This window comes from Marmota monax, unplaced genomic scaffold (genome assembly GCF_021218885.2).
Source record: "Marmota monax isolate L192 unplaced genomic scaffold, Marmota_monax_Labrador192_F-V1.1 WCK01_AAM20220418_F8-fsc00042, whole genome shotgun sequence".
NCBI classification, from domain to species: Eukaryota; Metazoa; Chordata; class Mammalia; order Rodentia; family Sciuridae; genus Marmota; species Marmota monax.
Window position 1 is genome coordinate 8,997,017 of NW_026693008.1, and position 16,304 is coordinate 9,013,320.

General features: G+C 51.4%; 1 protein-coding gene across 4 annotated transcripts; it reads right to left on the reverse strand.

The window, feature by feature from the left end:
* Window positions 1-15,968, reverse strand: Itih4 (inter-alpha-trypsin inhibitor heavy chain 4). Of its 4 annotated transcripts, none has more exons than XM_046452893.2 (24): window positions 15,811-15,968; window positions 14,705-14,865; window positions 12,733-12,837; window positions 12,442-12,604; window positions 12,231-12,341; window positions 11,604-11,732; window positions 10,863-10,979; window positions 10,443-10,611; window positions 10,240-10,365; window positions 9,875-10,056; window positions 9,602-9,787; window positions 8,452-8,591; window positions 8,060-8,214; window positions 7,670-7,696; window positions 7,475-7,525; window positions 7,338-7,373; window positions 6,965-7,096; window positions 5,155-5,220; window positions 4,913-4,942; window positions 4,710-4,826; window positions 3,449-3,623; window positions 871-1,025; window positions 639-735; window positions 1-176 (listed from the first exon to the last, which is right to left on the reverse strand). In XM_046452893.2, the coding sequence occupies exons 1-24, from the start codon at window positions 15,898-15,900 to the stop codon at window positions 107-109; spliced, it is 2,790 nt and encodes a 929-aa protein (XP_046308849.1). In that variant the 5' UTR covers window positions 15,901-15,968; the 3' UTR covers window positions 1-106. The 4 variants fall into 4 exon arrangements, with proteins under 4 accessions (XP_046308849.1, XP_046308848.1, XP_046308850.1 ...); XM_046452892.2 differs by having other exon boundaries at window positions 7,329-7,373; XM_046452894.2 differs by lacking the exon at window positions 7,338-7,373.
* Window positions 15,969-16,304: the final 336 nt, after the last annotated feature.

Genomic DNA, 16,304 nt, shown 5'->3' on the forward strand with positions numbered 1-16,304 from the left:
TTCATGCCACCTTTCTTTATTTGAAACCAGTTGGAATCCCCCTCTGCATTGTGATCTAGTCCCCATAGGTGGCCCTGCAGCAGGGTACAGGATTCTTCCGTCAGAACTACACATCCACAGACCAGCAAGAAATCTCTTTTCCTGGGGGCCCCTCTTGGTAATCCAACTTGAGCTCTCTGGAATGGGTAGATGACAAACAGATGGACAGATGATCAGCAAATCTCAGGTGTGGTTAGAAACAGAGGGGGACAGTTGGGGATAGGAGCATGGAAGGTGTGCAATTCCAGAGTCCCTTTAGCAGTCTCTTGAGCACAAGTCAAGACCCAGTCACCCAAAATGTTACCCATGAGACCCAGTGTGTATGGTCTCCAGGGTCTAGGGCTCTGAGAGTTGGAGGTGAGGGCATGGAGAGTCCTACTACCCTCAACCAATCTTCAGGCTGGTGAACTTTCTGTGGGTCTGACCTGACCATCCTTTGTGGGGTCAGTTGATCCAGACTCACCTACATTATCAACCTTTCAACTGTTTCTAGTTCCTAAATGAGGACAGAAGGAGTGGGGTTCTGCATAGCCAAACTCTCAGCTTCCTGGTCCCCCCCAACCCTGGTCAGGCTGAGTGGCCTGCTTGTGCTGAGTTACCTGGTGGCAGAATAGTCCTTTCCCTGAACCTTCAGTAACCGTTTGTTGTCGTCTGCCCCTTCTGGTGTCTCCCACAACACGTCCTGGTAAAATTGGCCTGAAACGTAAAGGGCGGGTCAGTGAGGGATAATGACAGAGAGCCTGGGAAACACATGGCGGTGAGGACCACTGCCTGTTTGGGGGCAGAGGTGGTTTCTGAGGATGTCCTAAGACCAGGCTGTGGGTAGAGTACCTAGGGTCCCATTGACGTGGCTGGAGAAATGGTCAGTGTCCCGCAGAAGGAGCAGGAGACCCTTCCTAGGGTCATCCAAGGACAAGAGGCTGATGGTGACTTTGTCTGGACCACTGAGCATCAGAAGCCCTGTCTTGTTCATGGTCATCTTTAAGCTGTGGAGAAATCCAGAGTCCTGAGCAGGAAGAAGAAATACTTGCATGCAGCCTTAGCAAGCGGTAGGGAGTAGGCTGGAGCCCACTAGGAAATCAGTGTCGTGGTGGAGGTAGGAGTCTCTTAAATCTTTTGGGGTTCTGTTTCCTCATTAATAAAATATGATCAAATTTAGCTCAATGATATCCAGTTTCCTCGGCATTATTTATAAAATAATGAGTGCCTTCCTTTTGGATTGCTTAAATTTGTTTTTTCATGAATTTGTTTTATATGATTTAGGGGATTTCTCTCTCTCTCTCTCTCTCTCTCTCTCTCTCTCCTCTCTCTCTCTCTTGTGGTACTGAGGATCAAACCAGGGTCATGTACATGTTAGGCAGGTGATCTACCTGTGAGCCACGACCCCAGATTCCAGTGGTTTTCTCTGATATACCTACTCTGTCCCCTCTGTTTATGGTTGGTACCTCTTTCTTTTGAAAATGAGTGCTTAATCATAATTGTGGTTTTTTTGTTTGTTTTTGTTTTAGTACCAGGGATTGAACTCAGTAGCACTTCCACTGAGCGACATCCCCAGCCCTTTTTTATATTTTATTTAGAGACAGAGTCTTGCTGAGTTGCTTAGGTCCTTACTAAGTTGCTGAGGCTGGCTTTGAACCTACAATTCCTCTGCCTCAGCCTCCTGAGCTGCTGGGATTATAGGCCTAAACTACCATACCAGTGTTATTGTGGGTTTTAACATCTAGAGGGTAAGTCTTTCCTCATTCTATCTCCTATTTTGCAGGGCGGGGGTGGGGTGGGGTGGGGGCAGCACTGGGGATTGAATCCAGGGCCTCACGTATACTAGGCTAGTACTCTACCACTGAGAGAACTTCTTTCATTTTATTTGAGACAGGGTCTCTTGTAAGTTGCCCAGGATGGCCTCAAACTCACGCTCCTCCGGTCTCAATCTTACCAGTAGCTAGAAAGCATGCATCACTTATCTTTCTTTTTACTTAAAATAATCTTTGCCATTTCTTGTCCTTTTGATTTCTTTATGAATGTTAGCTTCCCTGAAGCTTGTGGAATAAGATCCTGCTGTCACTCAGAGGTTAATTTAAATGGAAGTGCCCTAAATGCATACTGCCCTGTGGATTTGATTCAATCTAAAAGGTGTCTATTTTTTCTTCATGTGTATCTTCTGTAGCTCATGAAAGCATTTGGCTTTTCGATCACTAGAATGAACAGGAATTCTTCATTTGGCTTTTTAGTGTGCATTTCCAAGACACAGAAATGCTCTCAATGTTTGTGTGGCCATCAGATAACAAGAAACTTTAAGGTCTTCTATGAAATCAGGAAGAATTTTGGAAAACCTCTTAGGTTTGCTGAGTGTGAGCTCATTGACAAGTGGAAACAAGGCCCTGCCAAAGGAATTGGAGAGGCAGCAGAGGCAACAATGGATAGGGTTTTCTTTTCTTTTCTTTCTTTCTTTTGCGGGGGTGGTTACTGGGGATTGAACCCAGGAGGGCTTAGCCACTGAGACACATCCCCAGCCCTTTTTAATATTTTATTTAGAGACAGGGTTTCATTGAGTTGCTTAGGGCCTCTCTAAACAGCCTCTCTGAGGCTGGCTTTGAATGTGAGATCCTCCTGCTTCAGCCTCTCAAGCCACCGAGGCAGGAGGGATTACAGGCGTGCGGTGCCTGGCTAATAGACAGGGTTTTCTATACTTGGGAAAAGATGGGTTGTGGCAAAAGCCTGGGTCTCAGAGGACACAGCTCACAGAGAAGCAGGGTCCTTGGCCTCTCTCCAAGGTCCCTCATGACTTCTAGAGCTGGAGGACTATCCTGGCCCATGATAGGGCAATCATGCCTCCCAGAAGAAGTCCCATTTGCCTCCATTAGCTCCCAGCTGCCCAGTATGTGACCCTGGATGGACAGTGCCTCCTATACCTCAGGATTTGCTATCACGACCTTAACAGATAGAGGATTGCCACCCTTCACTGGGATGGGGGACACTGTCCCATCTGATGGCACATGTTCCCCAAGTACATCCTCTCATTGGGTTCCTCCATCCCCTGACTCAGGGCTAGGATGATCGTCTCTAGGTATTAGTGAGGAAATTGAGGCTCAGAGGAGCTAAATGGCCTATGCAGGGTCACACAGGATTAGCTGCAGAGCCAGCTCCAAATTACACTGCTTCCTGCATGGGATAGTGGCCTGGGTTAGATGTGAGGGGAATCAGGTCCCCAGGACAATTCTTTGGTTCTTTCAGGGACACAGGGATTTGGAGCAGGGCTCTCTGTATCTCTTCTATGAACGCAGCCCACTGCAGAAGACTCATATCCAGCTCCTCCATTCCCAGGTCTGTGGCCTCAGGCCACTGGGAAGCACCATCATGAGCCAACAGGGTCTGAGAGGTCATTTGCTGAAGACCCCAGCCTGAAACTTACCCAGGCAACACTGAGTATAGCGTCTCCTTCCACTTGTAAGCAGAGTTTCTTCGGTTCCGTGTCACTACCACGTGTTCAGGGGATGCATGAACACGCACCTGGGGGTTCTTGAAGGTCACCTCAATCCAGTGGAAACAAGCCTTCTCTGTATTATACTGGCCAGTCACCTGAATCCCTAAGAAAACCAGATCGGAGAGGTAAAAGCCAAGGCTTGAGCATTGGCCAGAACAGAAGATTCTTCCTTGACAACATCCCTGCCAGAAATTGTCCTTCACCAACAGTTTTCTTCAGGAGGGCCACACCTGCTCCTCAGCATCCACACATACTGTGAGCCTGCTTTCTACCATATTTTTACTCACACTTTAGTCTCACATCATTTCAGAAGGGCCCCCAAGTCTTTGGTGACAGCCACCCTCAGTAAGACTTTTCTTTTGGGGTACTGGGGATTGAACCTGGGGTGCTTAACCACTGAGCCATATCCTCAGCCCTTTTTTATATTTTATTTAGAGACAGGGTCTCTCTGAGTTGCTTAGGGCCTCACTAAGTTGCCGAGGCTGACTTTGAACTCACGATCCTCCTGCCTCATCCTCCTGAGACCTGGATTTAAGGCATGTGTCACCACGCCTGACTTCAGTAAGACTTCTGAGAAGGCCTCTTATCTCAAGTCTCTAAACTTTCATCAGACTTCTGGAGTGTGCCTGTCCCTGAGATAGCTGCATGTCAAGGATAAGATGGAAAACTGGGATCCCTGCCCGCACGGAACACAAGACACCTGGGCCTGGGTGAGGAAGCAGGAAACCATGTGGTCCCAGGAGGAACACAGGAGCTGTGGCTGTCTGTGAGCATCCCCGAGCAGTGTGTGTTCCATGCCTGCCCTGTGACTTCGGCTCGAGCAGGGAGGCCCTTCCAGGGTAGGGGTGGACCTGCCTCCTCCCCCCACTGCCCTCTTCCACACCACCAGGGTCCCATAGAGAGAAGCTGCTCTGTGCTCTGCAGACACTGGTTCCTACAACTGGAGCATCACTCCTGGGTGACCCTGTATAGTTCCTTGACACTCTGGCAGCTCTGGCTTCTTCCTCTGAGTTCTGAGCACTGACCACAGTCTGTCCAGGTCATCCAGACCTGCAGAGGGTATCCAGTGCAAGGCCTTTGGTGGCTGTGGGAGCAGGAGCCCGTATCAGGGCACAGGGCATGTGTAAATGCTGTGTGCATCTCCTTGGGCAGGTGGTGAGTGGCCATGAGTAGTGTCCGGGTCTCTCACCTTGGTCAGGGTCTGAGAGCAGGTTCATGGGCTTCTGGGAGTGCTTGATGTTCACACAGAGCCTGTCCATGCTGGGCCCAGGCAGCGTCAGGAGGACAGGAGGAGCCTGGATGGGAGCTGGGACAACCAGAGCTAGTTCCTGAGGCAGGGAGAGAAGTGGGAGGGCCAAGATGGGAGAGGTACTGGGAGAGCTGGCAACTTACCTGAGGGTGGAGCTATCGTCACAACTGGTCCTAAAAGAAAAAGAAGGGAAAGATGTGGGTTCAGGCAGCCCCTTCCTAGGAAGTGGGAGTGTCACAGGATAGCATAGAGGACAAGTGTGGCTGGGGCTCCCTCTCCACTTCAACATAGAGAAACCCCATTTCAGGTTCATGGAGACCCCCCGGAACTCTCCCTTCCCATGGTCTTCCAGTTAGGACAAAAAGGGGCCCTGGCCTGGAGATACCTTTGTTTTGAATTTCCGTGCCATGCAACAAAGATTTATGGGGATCCGAGGGGAGCAGTGGTGGCGCTGAAGTGGTCATCAGTGTGTGGACATTGAGGAACAGAAAGGAGCAGAAGTCAGGGCTGGGAGCAGTCTCCAGGCCCATGGGTATGCCTGCCAATAGCCACCCACCAAACTCCAGTGAACTCTGCCCACTTATACCCGGCCTAGCAGGGCATAGGGTTAGGGAGATGCTGAGGAAGTCCAGCCTGGTTAGTGGCTACTTTTGAGTCCACATTTTGGCATCAGAAACAGCATAAGACTCAATCAATAAATGGGCCAAGGAACTGAACAGACACTTCTCAGAAGGTGATTTACAATCAATCAATAAATATATGAAAAAAAATGTTCAACACTTCTAGCAATTAGAGAAATGCAAATCAAAACTACTGTAAGATTTCATCTCAAGTCAGAATGGTGGCTATGAAGAATACAAACAACTATAAGCGTTGGTGAGGATGTGGGGGAAAAGGCCCACTCATACATTGCTGGTGGGACTTCAAAATGGTGCAGCCAATATGGAAAGCAGTATAGAGATTCCTTGGAAAACTGGGAATGGAACCAGCTTTTTACCCAGCTATCCCACTCCTTGGTCTATACCTAAAGGACTTAAAAACAGCATACTACAGGGACACAGCCACATCAGTGTTTATTGCAGCACAATTCACAATAACTAAATTGTGGAACCAATCTAGATGCCCTTCAGTAGATGAATGGATAAACACAACATGGTATATATGCACAATGGAATATTATTCAGCAATAAAAGAAAACAAAATCATGGCATTTGCAGGTAAATCAATGGACTTGGAGAATATAATGCTAAGTGAAGTTAACCAATCCCAAAAAACAAAATGCGAAATGTTTTCTCTAAGAAAGCTGATTCATAGTGGGGTTGGGAGGGGGAGCATGGGAGGATTAGGTGAACTCTAGATAGGGCAAAGGGGTGGGAGGGGAAGTGAGGGGGGATGGGGATAGGAAAGACAGTGGAATGAGATGGATATCATTACCCTAAGTACATGTATGAAGACACAAATGGTGTGAATATACTTTGTATACAACCAGAGATGAAAAACTGTGCTCTATATGTGTAATATGAACTGTTACATGCATTATGCATTCTGCTGTCATGTATAACAGATTAGAATTAAAAAAAAATAACAGAAAGGAACAACATAAGGGTCCCCTGTTGGCTTTGGGAATGGAGGAAGCTTTGCCTTCCTAGAGGGTTCCATCATGAGTAGGAATTCTATCTAGTGAGAAAAAATGACATAGAAAATTCTGTTTCAGGGACAAGATGCCTGATGTCCCTAGCTGGTGGGGGGAAGAGGTGCTTCAGGAGGGAGAGTATTGGTAACTGTGCTCCAAAGAGCCTCACTATGAGCCCTCTTGGACAGTCTATGGCCCTTTTGGGGCGCTGGATCCTCTTTGAAAGGAGCATGAGAGGCTATTCTGTCCAGGATTGTGACCTGACAAACGAGGGACAGTGGAGAGAGACAGGACAGCATACACTGGAGGAAATGAAATGCTAAGGGCAAGGCACAGGGGTGGCTTGTCAATAGCTGGGCAGGCAAGGGCAGCCCCTCAGGAGAGGCCATGCTCCCAACACGGGTCCACCTCTGACCCTCCCTCTGGGAGATCCTAGATTGACCCAGCCACCACTTACATGCCCTGTGGCAGTTCCCCTATGTGGCTTATCTGTGCTTTCTCTCTCCCCACTATGACCATCTTAGGGAAACCGAGGTTCTCCAAGGCTCAGAAAGTGGCTTACAGAATACCAAGTCCTCCATGTTCTGTAAATGGGAGAAATGAAAAGGATCCCCAGGTGGTCCTCTTTGGACTAATCTCTCAGTGGAGTCAGCAACTCTAGCGCCGAATCTTTGTGGGGAGTTGGAAACTATTCCTTTGGGGAAAAAAAATGACATGTGTAGTCTACCCTCAGTATCATGGATTCCCCCAGCTAGGGCTCAGGGACTCCATGCCAGCAGTGGGCTGTGGAGAGGACAGGTGGGCTCCCCTCACTCTATATCTGACCACTCTGGGGAGATTCTCCTGGGGCTGGGGGACAATCAATGCTGGAATTCTTTCCCAAGAAGGTCATACCTCCCGAAGGCAGTGCCCTCCCACCAAACTACCTTGCTTACTGAATCCTCTTCTTCTGGGATATCCAGAGCCGTATCCTATTCAGACACACCTGAGCTTGAGCCAGGCAAAGCAACCTCCCTCCACGGCCAGAGGCAGAGCCCAGTCCATGCCCTCCCCAACCCCTCCGCTTAGCTACCTGTCATTCTGGACCCTTGGAGTCCTATGCCGTATCTGGAAAGATCGTAGCCTGGAAGTCAGTGATACCTGGATTTACTCCTTGGATCCACTTCCTGGGACCCCAGCTGAATGCGCTTGGGCAGACACCACCACCCCTGGCAGCAGGACACAGTGGATTTTACTCAGGCCAGCCTTTGGGCCTACTAGCCCTTACCTGTATTGATATTCCTGTGTCTGTTATCTGGATAAAATACACATACAGAAAGGGAAAGACAGAGAGAGAGAGAGAGAGAGAGAGAGAGAGAGAGAGAGAGAGAGAGAGAGAAAAGAGGAGGACACTATCAGGGAGGTTTTGATCAATTTGAAGAGACTATGTTTCAACTTGCTTCCTAACCCCAGAACTACATAGGGGAAATGAATCTAGGAGCCAAGGAGACCTGGCCAAAGTTTCCTCTTCAGTGAAACGGGATGAGTCTCTCTGGGCTCCTAGGAGTCTGTGGATGACAGGGGTGGCATCTTGGCTGGGACATAGGGGAGGGGTGGGAGAGGATACCCAGTAGATGCTCTGCTGCCCAGGAGGCTGGGACACAGGTCCCACACTCACCATCTTCCACAGGCTTCTCAGCAACTTGAGACTGTTCTTGGCCTTCGGGTTTGGTGACCACCATAGAGGTGAGAGGAGTGACAAAGTTGTATTCAAGTGACAAATTCAGAGCTCGGTCCTTGAGGACCTGTGATTCGGCTTCTGATGCTGAAACCCTGTAGTTTGAGGATGTCAGAGTTCAGGAGGTCTCTCCATGCCTGGACTGATTCCTTCGCCCATTGGTACCTTTTGGGGGGTTCCCCTTGGGAGAGTGTAGAGCTCAGACACAATACCCCTCCCCACATCTAGGAGATGCCCCGTGTCAGCTGTGCCTGCCTCAGGAGCAAAAGGCTTAGGGAGTGCTGATGCTGTGTGGTCTGCCTCAGTGGCCGGCAATGGTCAGGGCCACTCACATCTGCTCCAGCTGTTGCTGGATAGTCAGGTATGCCCAGAGTCTCTCCATGAAGTTGTGGAAGATGTACTTGGGGCTCTGAAACTCCTCCTCCTGCTTGGCCACACTGGACTTAGTTTGGAAGGTGACATTCTGCTTGTGCTAGAAAGAGAGGCCCAGCCAGGTCAAAAGCAATGAGGGCCCAAAGTCTGCACCTGCCCTGTACTTCAGTGCTCTTCTGTGAGAGACCTGACTGGAGCTGGGGCAGGTCCAGTTCACTGACCACAGGGGCCTCATTTCTTCTGGAGGGAGAGTAGGGAGGGGGTTTAGCAGTGTTAGAGTCTCTGTCACAGAGACTCCAAGGGTGAGAAGAAGGCCCCCTGTCCCAGCACAGCAAAGCAGATGATAAGCCAGGACCTAGGCCAGCTGACCTCTTGGGGGAAAGGATAATAAGGATTAGAACTAAACCTCAGCCCCGTGTAGACACAGCAGCAGGAAGAATTTGCAAATGCATGAGAAACAGAAAGGGTCACCAAATGGGCTCTGTAATCCCAGCAGCTCAGGAGGCTGAGGCAGGAGGATCATGAGATCAAAACCAGCCTCAGCATCTTAGCAAGGCCCTAAGCAACTCAGCAAGACCCTGTCTCTAAATAAAGTACAAAAAAGGACTGGGAATGGGGCTCAGTGGTTAAATTACCCCTGGGTTCAATCCCCAGTATCAAAAAAAAAAAAAAAAAGTGTTCCCAAACACAACCCACCCTCACCCCAAAGATGAGAAAAAAAGGACAGAAAGGCTCAGTCTGTTCATCTGTGGCTCTCCCTTGTCCAACTGTACCCTCAGACTGTTGGCATGAGGACTGGAGGGGATGGCAATTAGGAAGGAATCCCTGCTGTCACCTTGTACTCTCAAGAATGGTGAGGGGGTGGAGTACAGTGCTGAGTGCCCACATGTGCCAGGAACAGCATCAGTTCTCTCATGAGATTCTATGTGGTCTAATTGAACCTCCACCATGAACTCATGCAGCAGGGGTTGGTATCATGCCCAGGAGGCCGAGGGGAAACCTGGGGCCCAGGAAACATGGAGACTCATTCAAGGTCAATCAGCTGGAGCTCAGCAGGGCTGGGATTTGGGGCAGAAAGGTGGAGGCTGCCCCAGCTGCCCCTGTCCTCACCATCTTCCCCTTGACTATGGCTGACAGCACATCAGGGCTCTTGTCTCGGAGTTTGCCAGCCACCACCATCTCTGAGCCCTTGAAGAGGAGTCGGAAGTTGTCCTGCGTGACCTCTTCCACAGCATTGCTTGGGTACTGGAAGGCCACTGTTGTCAGCAGGGGGTTGGCCACCTCCTGGTAGAAGTCCTACGGGATGGGGGTGGGGAGGGGTGTCACAAAGGCCTAGGCTGGGTCTGCCTGGCTCTCTGCAGCCCACCTGGAGCACACTGGCACCTGTAGCTGCAGGGCAGAATCTGAGTCCTCATAGATGCGCCGAGCCAGGCCACCGTTGTCCAGAGCCATCTTCTCCAGGAAGGCGTAACTGACGTCAAAGCCGAAGCCCAGGCAGAAGAGGCTGTACTGGCCATCTATGGCTTCCTGAACATTCTTTTGGATCTTTCTGGGATTGGTCTCCCCTGGACCCATAGGTTTGGGAAAACAATGAGAAAAGAGCAATTTGCTCAATGAATATTTCTGGAACCTCAGATCTAGAGGCTCCTGGGTGAGCCCCCTTCCTGCACTTGATTACACAGCAAGCCGGGAGCAGCCCCAGCTATTTTCCCTGGGCAGGTTCCCAGAATGGCCAGCAGTGCCCTCACCCACAGTGGGGTCGCCATCAGTGAGCAGGATGATGAGGGAGACGCTCCCTTCGGACAACAGTTCCGCCTGGTTGTCACTCTTTAGCCGCCTCACGGCCGTCAGCATCGCCTCATTGATGTTGGTCCCTGAAGGGCACACACTCAAGGTGACTCCCAGCCGGGTACCCCTGAGCTCCCGGCTGCAGGGCTGCGGAGGCTCTCACCTCCCAATGCATAGATGCCGGCAGCGTATCTCTTGGCCTCGTCCACATTCTCAGTGGAGGCTGGCACCAGCTGTGGCTTCCACTGGGTCACTTCACTGCTGAAGGTGATGAGGTTGAACTGGTCTTTGGGGCCAAGGTCACTTAGGATCTTGATGAGGGCTTCCCGGGTCTGGTCAGGGGAAGAGGAGATGAGGTGGGGGGCTCGGAGGGAATTCCTGAGGGCCCTTGGGCTGGCCTCCAGGACTGGTTCTGGGATGGGGACACAGTGTAGGGTCTGCAAGGAGAGGCGGCCCCATGCCAGGGCCACCCTTGGCCCCTGGAAGCTCCCTACCCAGGGTGATGGAGCAGGTAGAGTCTGCCTGTTGGACCAGGGTGAATGGCATGAGGGGCTTGGGAGTTTCCGGAGCCCATAGGACTGACCTGTTGGATTTTCCGGCCACTCATGGAGCCACTCTTGTCAATGACAAAGACTACATTCTTGGGCATTGTGGGCAGACCCTCGGGGGCAAAGTAGTGCACGAAGTAGCCATTCTCAATCTGTGGCCAGAGGGAGATGCACCCAGTTGATCAGAGCTGCAGTCCTGCCCTACCTACCCCTCTCAAGTCTCTTTATCTCAAACCCTTGGGGTTTGTTCTCCTTGTTCCACACCTCCATCTCCATCCCACCACTAGCCTCCCCCAAATCCTTGCCATCTTTCAAGGCTCCGCCCCTTTTTTGCAGAAGCCTTCCCTGCTTGTGCACAGCCCACTACAACCGCCCCAACTTTGCTTCCTATTTGTTTTGGTATTTGAGGCAGCTTACGGTATGCTAAAAGGTTAAGATATAATAAACCTGACATCCATGAAAAGAGAAAAGGTTTCACAAATAAGGAGGAAAGGGGAAGCATAATGATGCTAGAAGTTTGTTTGAGCCTCCTGGCAGCAAAGGCCAAGAGGGAAACCACATAAAGCAGCTCTTCACAGAGACAAACACTTTCTGTCTCTGAAAGGGAATAGTTTGAGGGACAACACAACTAAACTGCCTATTTTCTGTCTGCACCAACCCCTTGTGCATACAAATAAATAAGGGTCATTATTCTCCTCTTCTAGAATGATCTAGCTTTGGCCTTTAAGGGTGGATGGACTTCCAGGTTGCCACGTTCTTGCCTGGAGTCCACTTACCTGAATGGAGCCTCCAGAGAGGGTTCGGTTCACATCATAGCGGACAATGAAGTTGCCGTCCAGGACTGTGTCCTGCTGACCTGGAGACTTTTGCTGCTGGGACAGTGTTGGCTTGAACAGGATGTGAGCCTGGAGGAACAAATGGCTGAAATTGGGACTGGTGGCAAGGCCATGCCAACAATACCCTCCACCTCTGTATGCTTATAGGAAAGTCAGAATTCCAGGATGCAGTCTGGGGTCAATACTCCAGGGGCCTTTCTTTCAGGCTGGGTGGCCTGAGGGAATGCCCTGTTTTTGGAGCGAGGCAAGCAGAGGCTAGGCTCAGGATGCATGTGATCCAGCTACCAATTCCTCTCTGCTTGGTTTCAGGGTTCTCCCACCACAGTCTACACCACAGACTCCAAGTCCATGTCCCAAAAATCTTGGGGCTCCAACAAGTGTCCATTCTTCTCCAGGTCTTGCCCTCCTCCTCTGTCTGTCCAGCAGTAGCATAGACACAGATCTCAGAGAACCTTCCAGCTCAGAGAATCTGCCCAACTGTCCTGCACTCTGAGGCTCCAGCTCACAGGGCTGGACTGAAGGCAGGCCCCTGGATCCCCTCTCCCCGCTGGCCCACGACAGGCCCACCTTGGTCTTGTTCTGGGAGACAGTGAGGGCATCTGCTAGTTCGTTGGTCATGAAGGAGCTTTCTGTCTCTAGGAAGCTGATGCCCTGAGGCTCAAAGATGTGAATGTCCATCTGGAAGGGAAGATATGGGTCACTAGGTTAGCTGGGAGCCTAACAGGAGGCCAAGGGCAGGGCCATCCAGAAGCCTCCCAGGAAGAGGCCGCACAGGTACCTGCAGGTGCTTCACCACCTGCTGGGGTCGCACTTTCAGCAGCAGCTCATACACCCCCAGATGCCGCTTGAGCAGCTCCTCATACACCAGCTCGAAGGTGACCTTAGCAGCGGGAGCCACACTGACCGACACCTGGAACTGCTCCATCTTTCTCCCGATGGCCCTGGGGGAGGGGGCCATCAGGTCTGCACCTACAGGCCACTGGGGGAAGGCTGCTGGAAGTGGGAGCAAGGCTAAGGGTCTCTGCCCGTGGCCCCCTCCCTATTACAGCTGCCCGCCCCCCGGGCTCACTTGACGAGGCCGGCGCTCTCTCCTCTGGCCACAGCCTCACTGTACTGCTTCTGGGCTGTGGCCTTCTCCTTGATGTTCCCTGGGTAAGTCACACCATCGATGATCCTGGGGGCAGGGGACAGGAGCTGTCAAGAGGCTGGTGGGGCCTCTTGACACTGTGGCTCTTGCCTTTGCCTGAGCCTCCTGCCATTTATTTATTTATTTTGGGGGGCGGTGGTTACTGGGGATTGAACTCAGGAACACTCAACCAATGAGCCACACCCCAGCCCTATTTTGTATTTTATTTAGAGACCAAGACCTTGCTAAGCTGTCTAGGGTCTCGCTAAGTTGCTGAGGCTGGTTTTGAACTTGCAACGCTCCTGTCTCAGCCTCCTGAGCCGCTGGGATTAAAGCGTGTGCCATCGTGCCCAGCTTCTCCTACCATTTATTATGCACCTACTGCATACAAGACCTTGTACAGGATGCTGGGTGAGGACTCCACCCACCCCAGACCTGCCCAGAATTAGTAAATATGCATTTTATTGAAGGGACAGGGGAGGATAGAAAGGAGGCTGGATGTGGATCTCTCTTCACCCTTCCAGTCTGGTCCCATCTTCCAACCTGCCCCTTCCACCTCAAGGACTGTTCCAGAGGAACCAGTCAATTACCAGCAAGAGCTTTCTGAGCTGCACCTGTGCCTAGTTCTGTGTCTAACCGCACGGCCAAGATGGAGCAGGAGGACGACATGGGCCCGTAGGCTCTGATACTTTCCCTGAAGCTGCACCCTCTTTCCTCCCACTCAGGGCAGGCCCTCTGGAGGGAGTCTGGCACCTCTGGAAGTAGGCTTTGAACCAGTGGTGAATGAGAGTCCTGGGTGTGTAGACGTGACCCTAGTGGCTATTTCTCTGGAAGGAAAATGATAACTCCAGAGGCTCCTTGTCCAGTGAGTAAGAAGATGTCGAGTAAATATTATGCCTGTTCCATCTGGGGGCAGTGGGAGAGGGTGGGAATGTGGGGGTTGCAAGGGAGAGGGCAGCTGGATGCATGGAGCGGGCATCCCCCTCCCACTTCCCCGCTTTTCTTGTTTATAATGGAACTCTGGGCCATGGCATGAGGAACTTGGCTCCTCCTGACCAGGTCAGGGAGCAGGGAACGCTGCCCTGTACTTCCCTATCAAATACAGGCACAAAATCTGAGGCCAAAAAGAGGTGGTGCCAATCCTGGGCTCTCAGCAGATGGGATGATCTTGGCTCATTGGAGCCTGGCACAGCCTGCAGGGCTCCTGATGCAAGATCCAGGGTAGGAAAACTTGGGCTGCATGGGCAGGGAGAGGGAGGAGCCAACCACAGAGGTCCCGCCCCCTCCCTCTCTGCTCCGCCCAGCTCTCCCTCTTTCTGGGAGGAGCCTCTCTCCTGTCCTCAACCACTGCTTTTCCCAGAGGCCAGGACGGAGAGAAGTTTTGCTGAGTTTAGCAAACATTGCAAAACTGTGTTGGGAAGGGTGGGGAGGAGAGCAGAGGACAAAGTGAGGATTGTCACCAACCCTCTGTAGGAAGCCCAGACCTCTTCTGAGGTAGAACAGCGGACAGTTTCCTGCAATACCCCTCTTTAACTTTACTCTCCATGGTGGGCAGCCCAAGGGGTAAGGAAGATCTCTCTATTCTGGAATCTGCTTTTGGTGACTCCCTCCTGCCTGGTTCTGGCTCAGGATGCCCCAAGCTTGCATTCTTCAAAGGCAAAGACACAAAAATGCCAGGGGTCCTCAGCCTGCTACCCAGGCAGCACTTGAAGAGGAGGACTAGATGGCAGGAGAGACAGATCACATCCAGGAACAGTGAGCTCCTTGACAAAGCCCCTGCCCGCTGTGAGGCCCGCAGGTGGATCATGCATATCCTGGAGTGGCTGGCTTCTGGAAGAGGATGTCCTGGGGCCCAGAGGAGATGGAGTAGCAGTGCTGGGTTGTGGGACAGGGAGGAGGGTAGGAAGGCACCTACATGGAGAAGTTGGTGATGAAGGCTTTCTTGGGCAGCTCCATCTCAAAGATGGCCTCCTGCGCTTCCTCAGCCCTGTTCACTACCCGGCTGGTGACGACCGTATGGGCAAATCGAGAAGAGACCTTGGAGTCCACGGTGAGGCTGTAGATTTGGATGCCATTCTGGATCAGCAAAGGGAAAGTAGGTCAGAGCGTTTCAGTGCCACTCATTTAGGCAACACTTTGAGAGTGAGCCTTGACCCTGGCTTCAGACCAACCTCTGCTTCTAGCCTAACCAACTTGCTGATCAGGCCTCAGGCCAAACTCAGGGAGATATTTCACATATGAACATGCATAGAGAATAAGAGACAGCTGCAAGCTTCATTCCCCACCCTATAGCACCATGGGCAGGGACCATGTCCATCTTGTTCTATGGAGGCCTACAGCACCCCAGAGGGAACAAACAGCAAGCAGGTGGGGCAGCACCCCAAGAAACGACACATGTGCACACATGCAGAGCCTCACATTTCCCTGTGTGTACCATGCTCATGAACACACCAGTGCTGCTCAGCTGCATATGGCTACACATGTGCGTGTTTTAGCACAGAAGTGCCAAGTGGCTCATTGACAGCCTGTTAGCTTTGTGCCCTGCACACTACAGAACACTTTACAGCTATTAGGAGCTCAGTTTACACAACAATCATCTGAATAGAATCTGTTAATACCCTGTTTTACAGATGAGGAATCTGCAGAGGAAAGCAAAAAGAACTTCCCTGAGGGTCGTTCAACCAGGGAAAGGAAGAGCTGGGCTGGTAAAGCTGCATCCCTCCCTACCCAGCTCCACTAGGGGTCCCTAGGAGCAACTGGTTACACCATATTCCCTCATCTGTAAAAGGGAAATAATAGGATCATCCTTTCTATTAAGTGGGGGTGGGGATACCCACAAGGCCCTGGGGGTAGAGCTGGTGGATGGTCAGCACTGTTTCTTTGCACACACACACAGACCCACACTCTTACTTAGATGCTTGCATGCTCAGAGGTTCTCTCCCACTTTGCAGTCATGTTTTCTCTTTCCCCAGCTCATATGCATCCCTCCCGCACCCCCAGGCACCCATGAGGACCCCCTACCTTTTGGGCCGTGGCAGTCTGAAGGACAGCCAGCAGCAAGGGCAAGACTAGCACGATGCTGCCGATGTGGGCAGGGACTGGGACCTTCATTTTGGCTCCAGTGCCTGCCTGCCAGGCTGCTTCTGAACCTGAGAGCAGATGGGAAATAAATTAGTAACTGCTCATTGCTCCGCCCCTGCGGGGGCAGGTTCTGGGAAATTGGGATCTATAAGCCAAAACCCCCAGAGGCCTCAGATAAGCAGGCAAATGACCAATGTCCAGTGAACTTTGGCTGGGGGCAGAACATATCCTGAGGAAAGGCTCAGGGTGGAGTTGGGTATTGGTGCCCCTTCTTTTTTCCTCTACCACTGAGCTACATAGCTCTGGCCCTTTTTGTTTTTTATTTTGACACAGGGTCTTGCTAAGTTACCCAGGCTGGCCTTGAACTTGCAATTCTGGATTATGGGACAGGGAGGAGGGTAGGAAGGCACCTGCATGGAGAAGTTGGTGATGAA

What these genes read in the sequence shown, in the direction of transcription:
- Itih4 (XM_046452892.2), bottom strand. Translation starts at nt 15,900, where the DNA reads ATGAAGGTCCCAGTCCCTGCCCACATCGGCAGCATCGTGCTAGTCTTG. An exon ending in GTGGCCGGAAAATCCAACAG is followed by an intron (nt 10,612 to 10,862) that starts GTCAGTCCTATG and finishes TCCCCTGACCAG; the next exon opens with ACCCGGGAAGCCCTCATCAA. An exon ending in CCATAGTCAAGGGGAAGATG is followed by an intron (nt 8,592 to 9,601) that starts GTGAGGACAGGG and finishes CTCTCTTTCTAG; the next exon opens with CACAAGCAGAATGTCACCTT.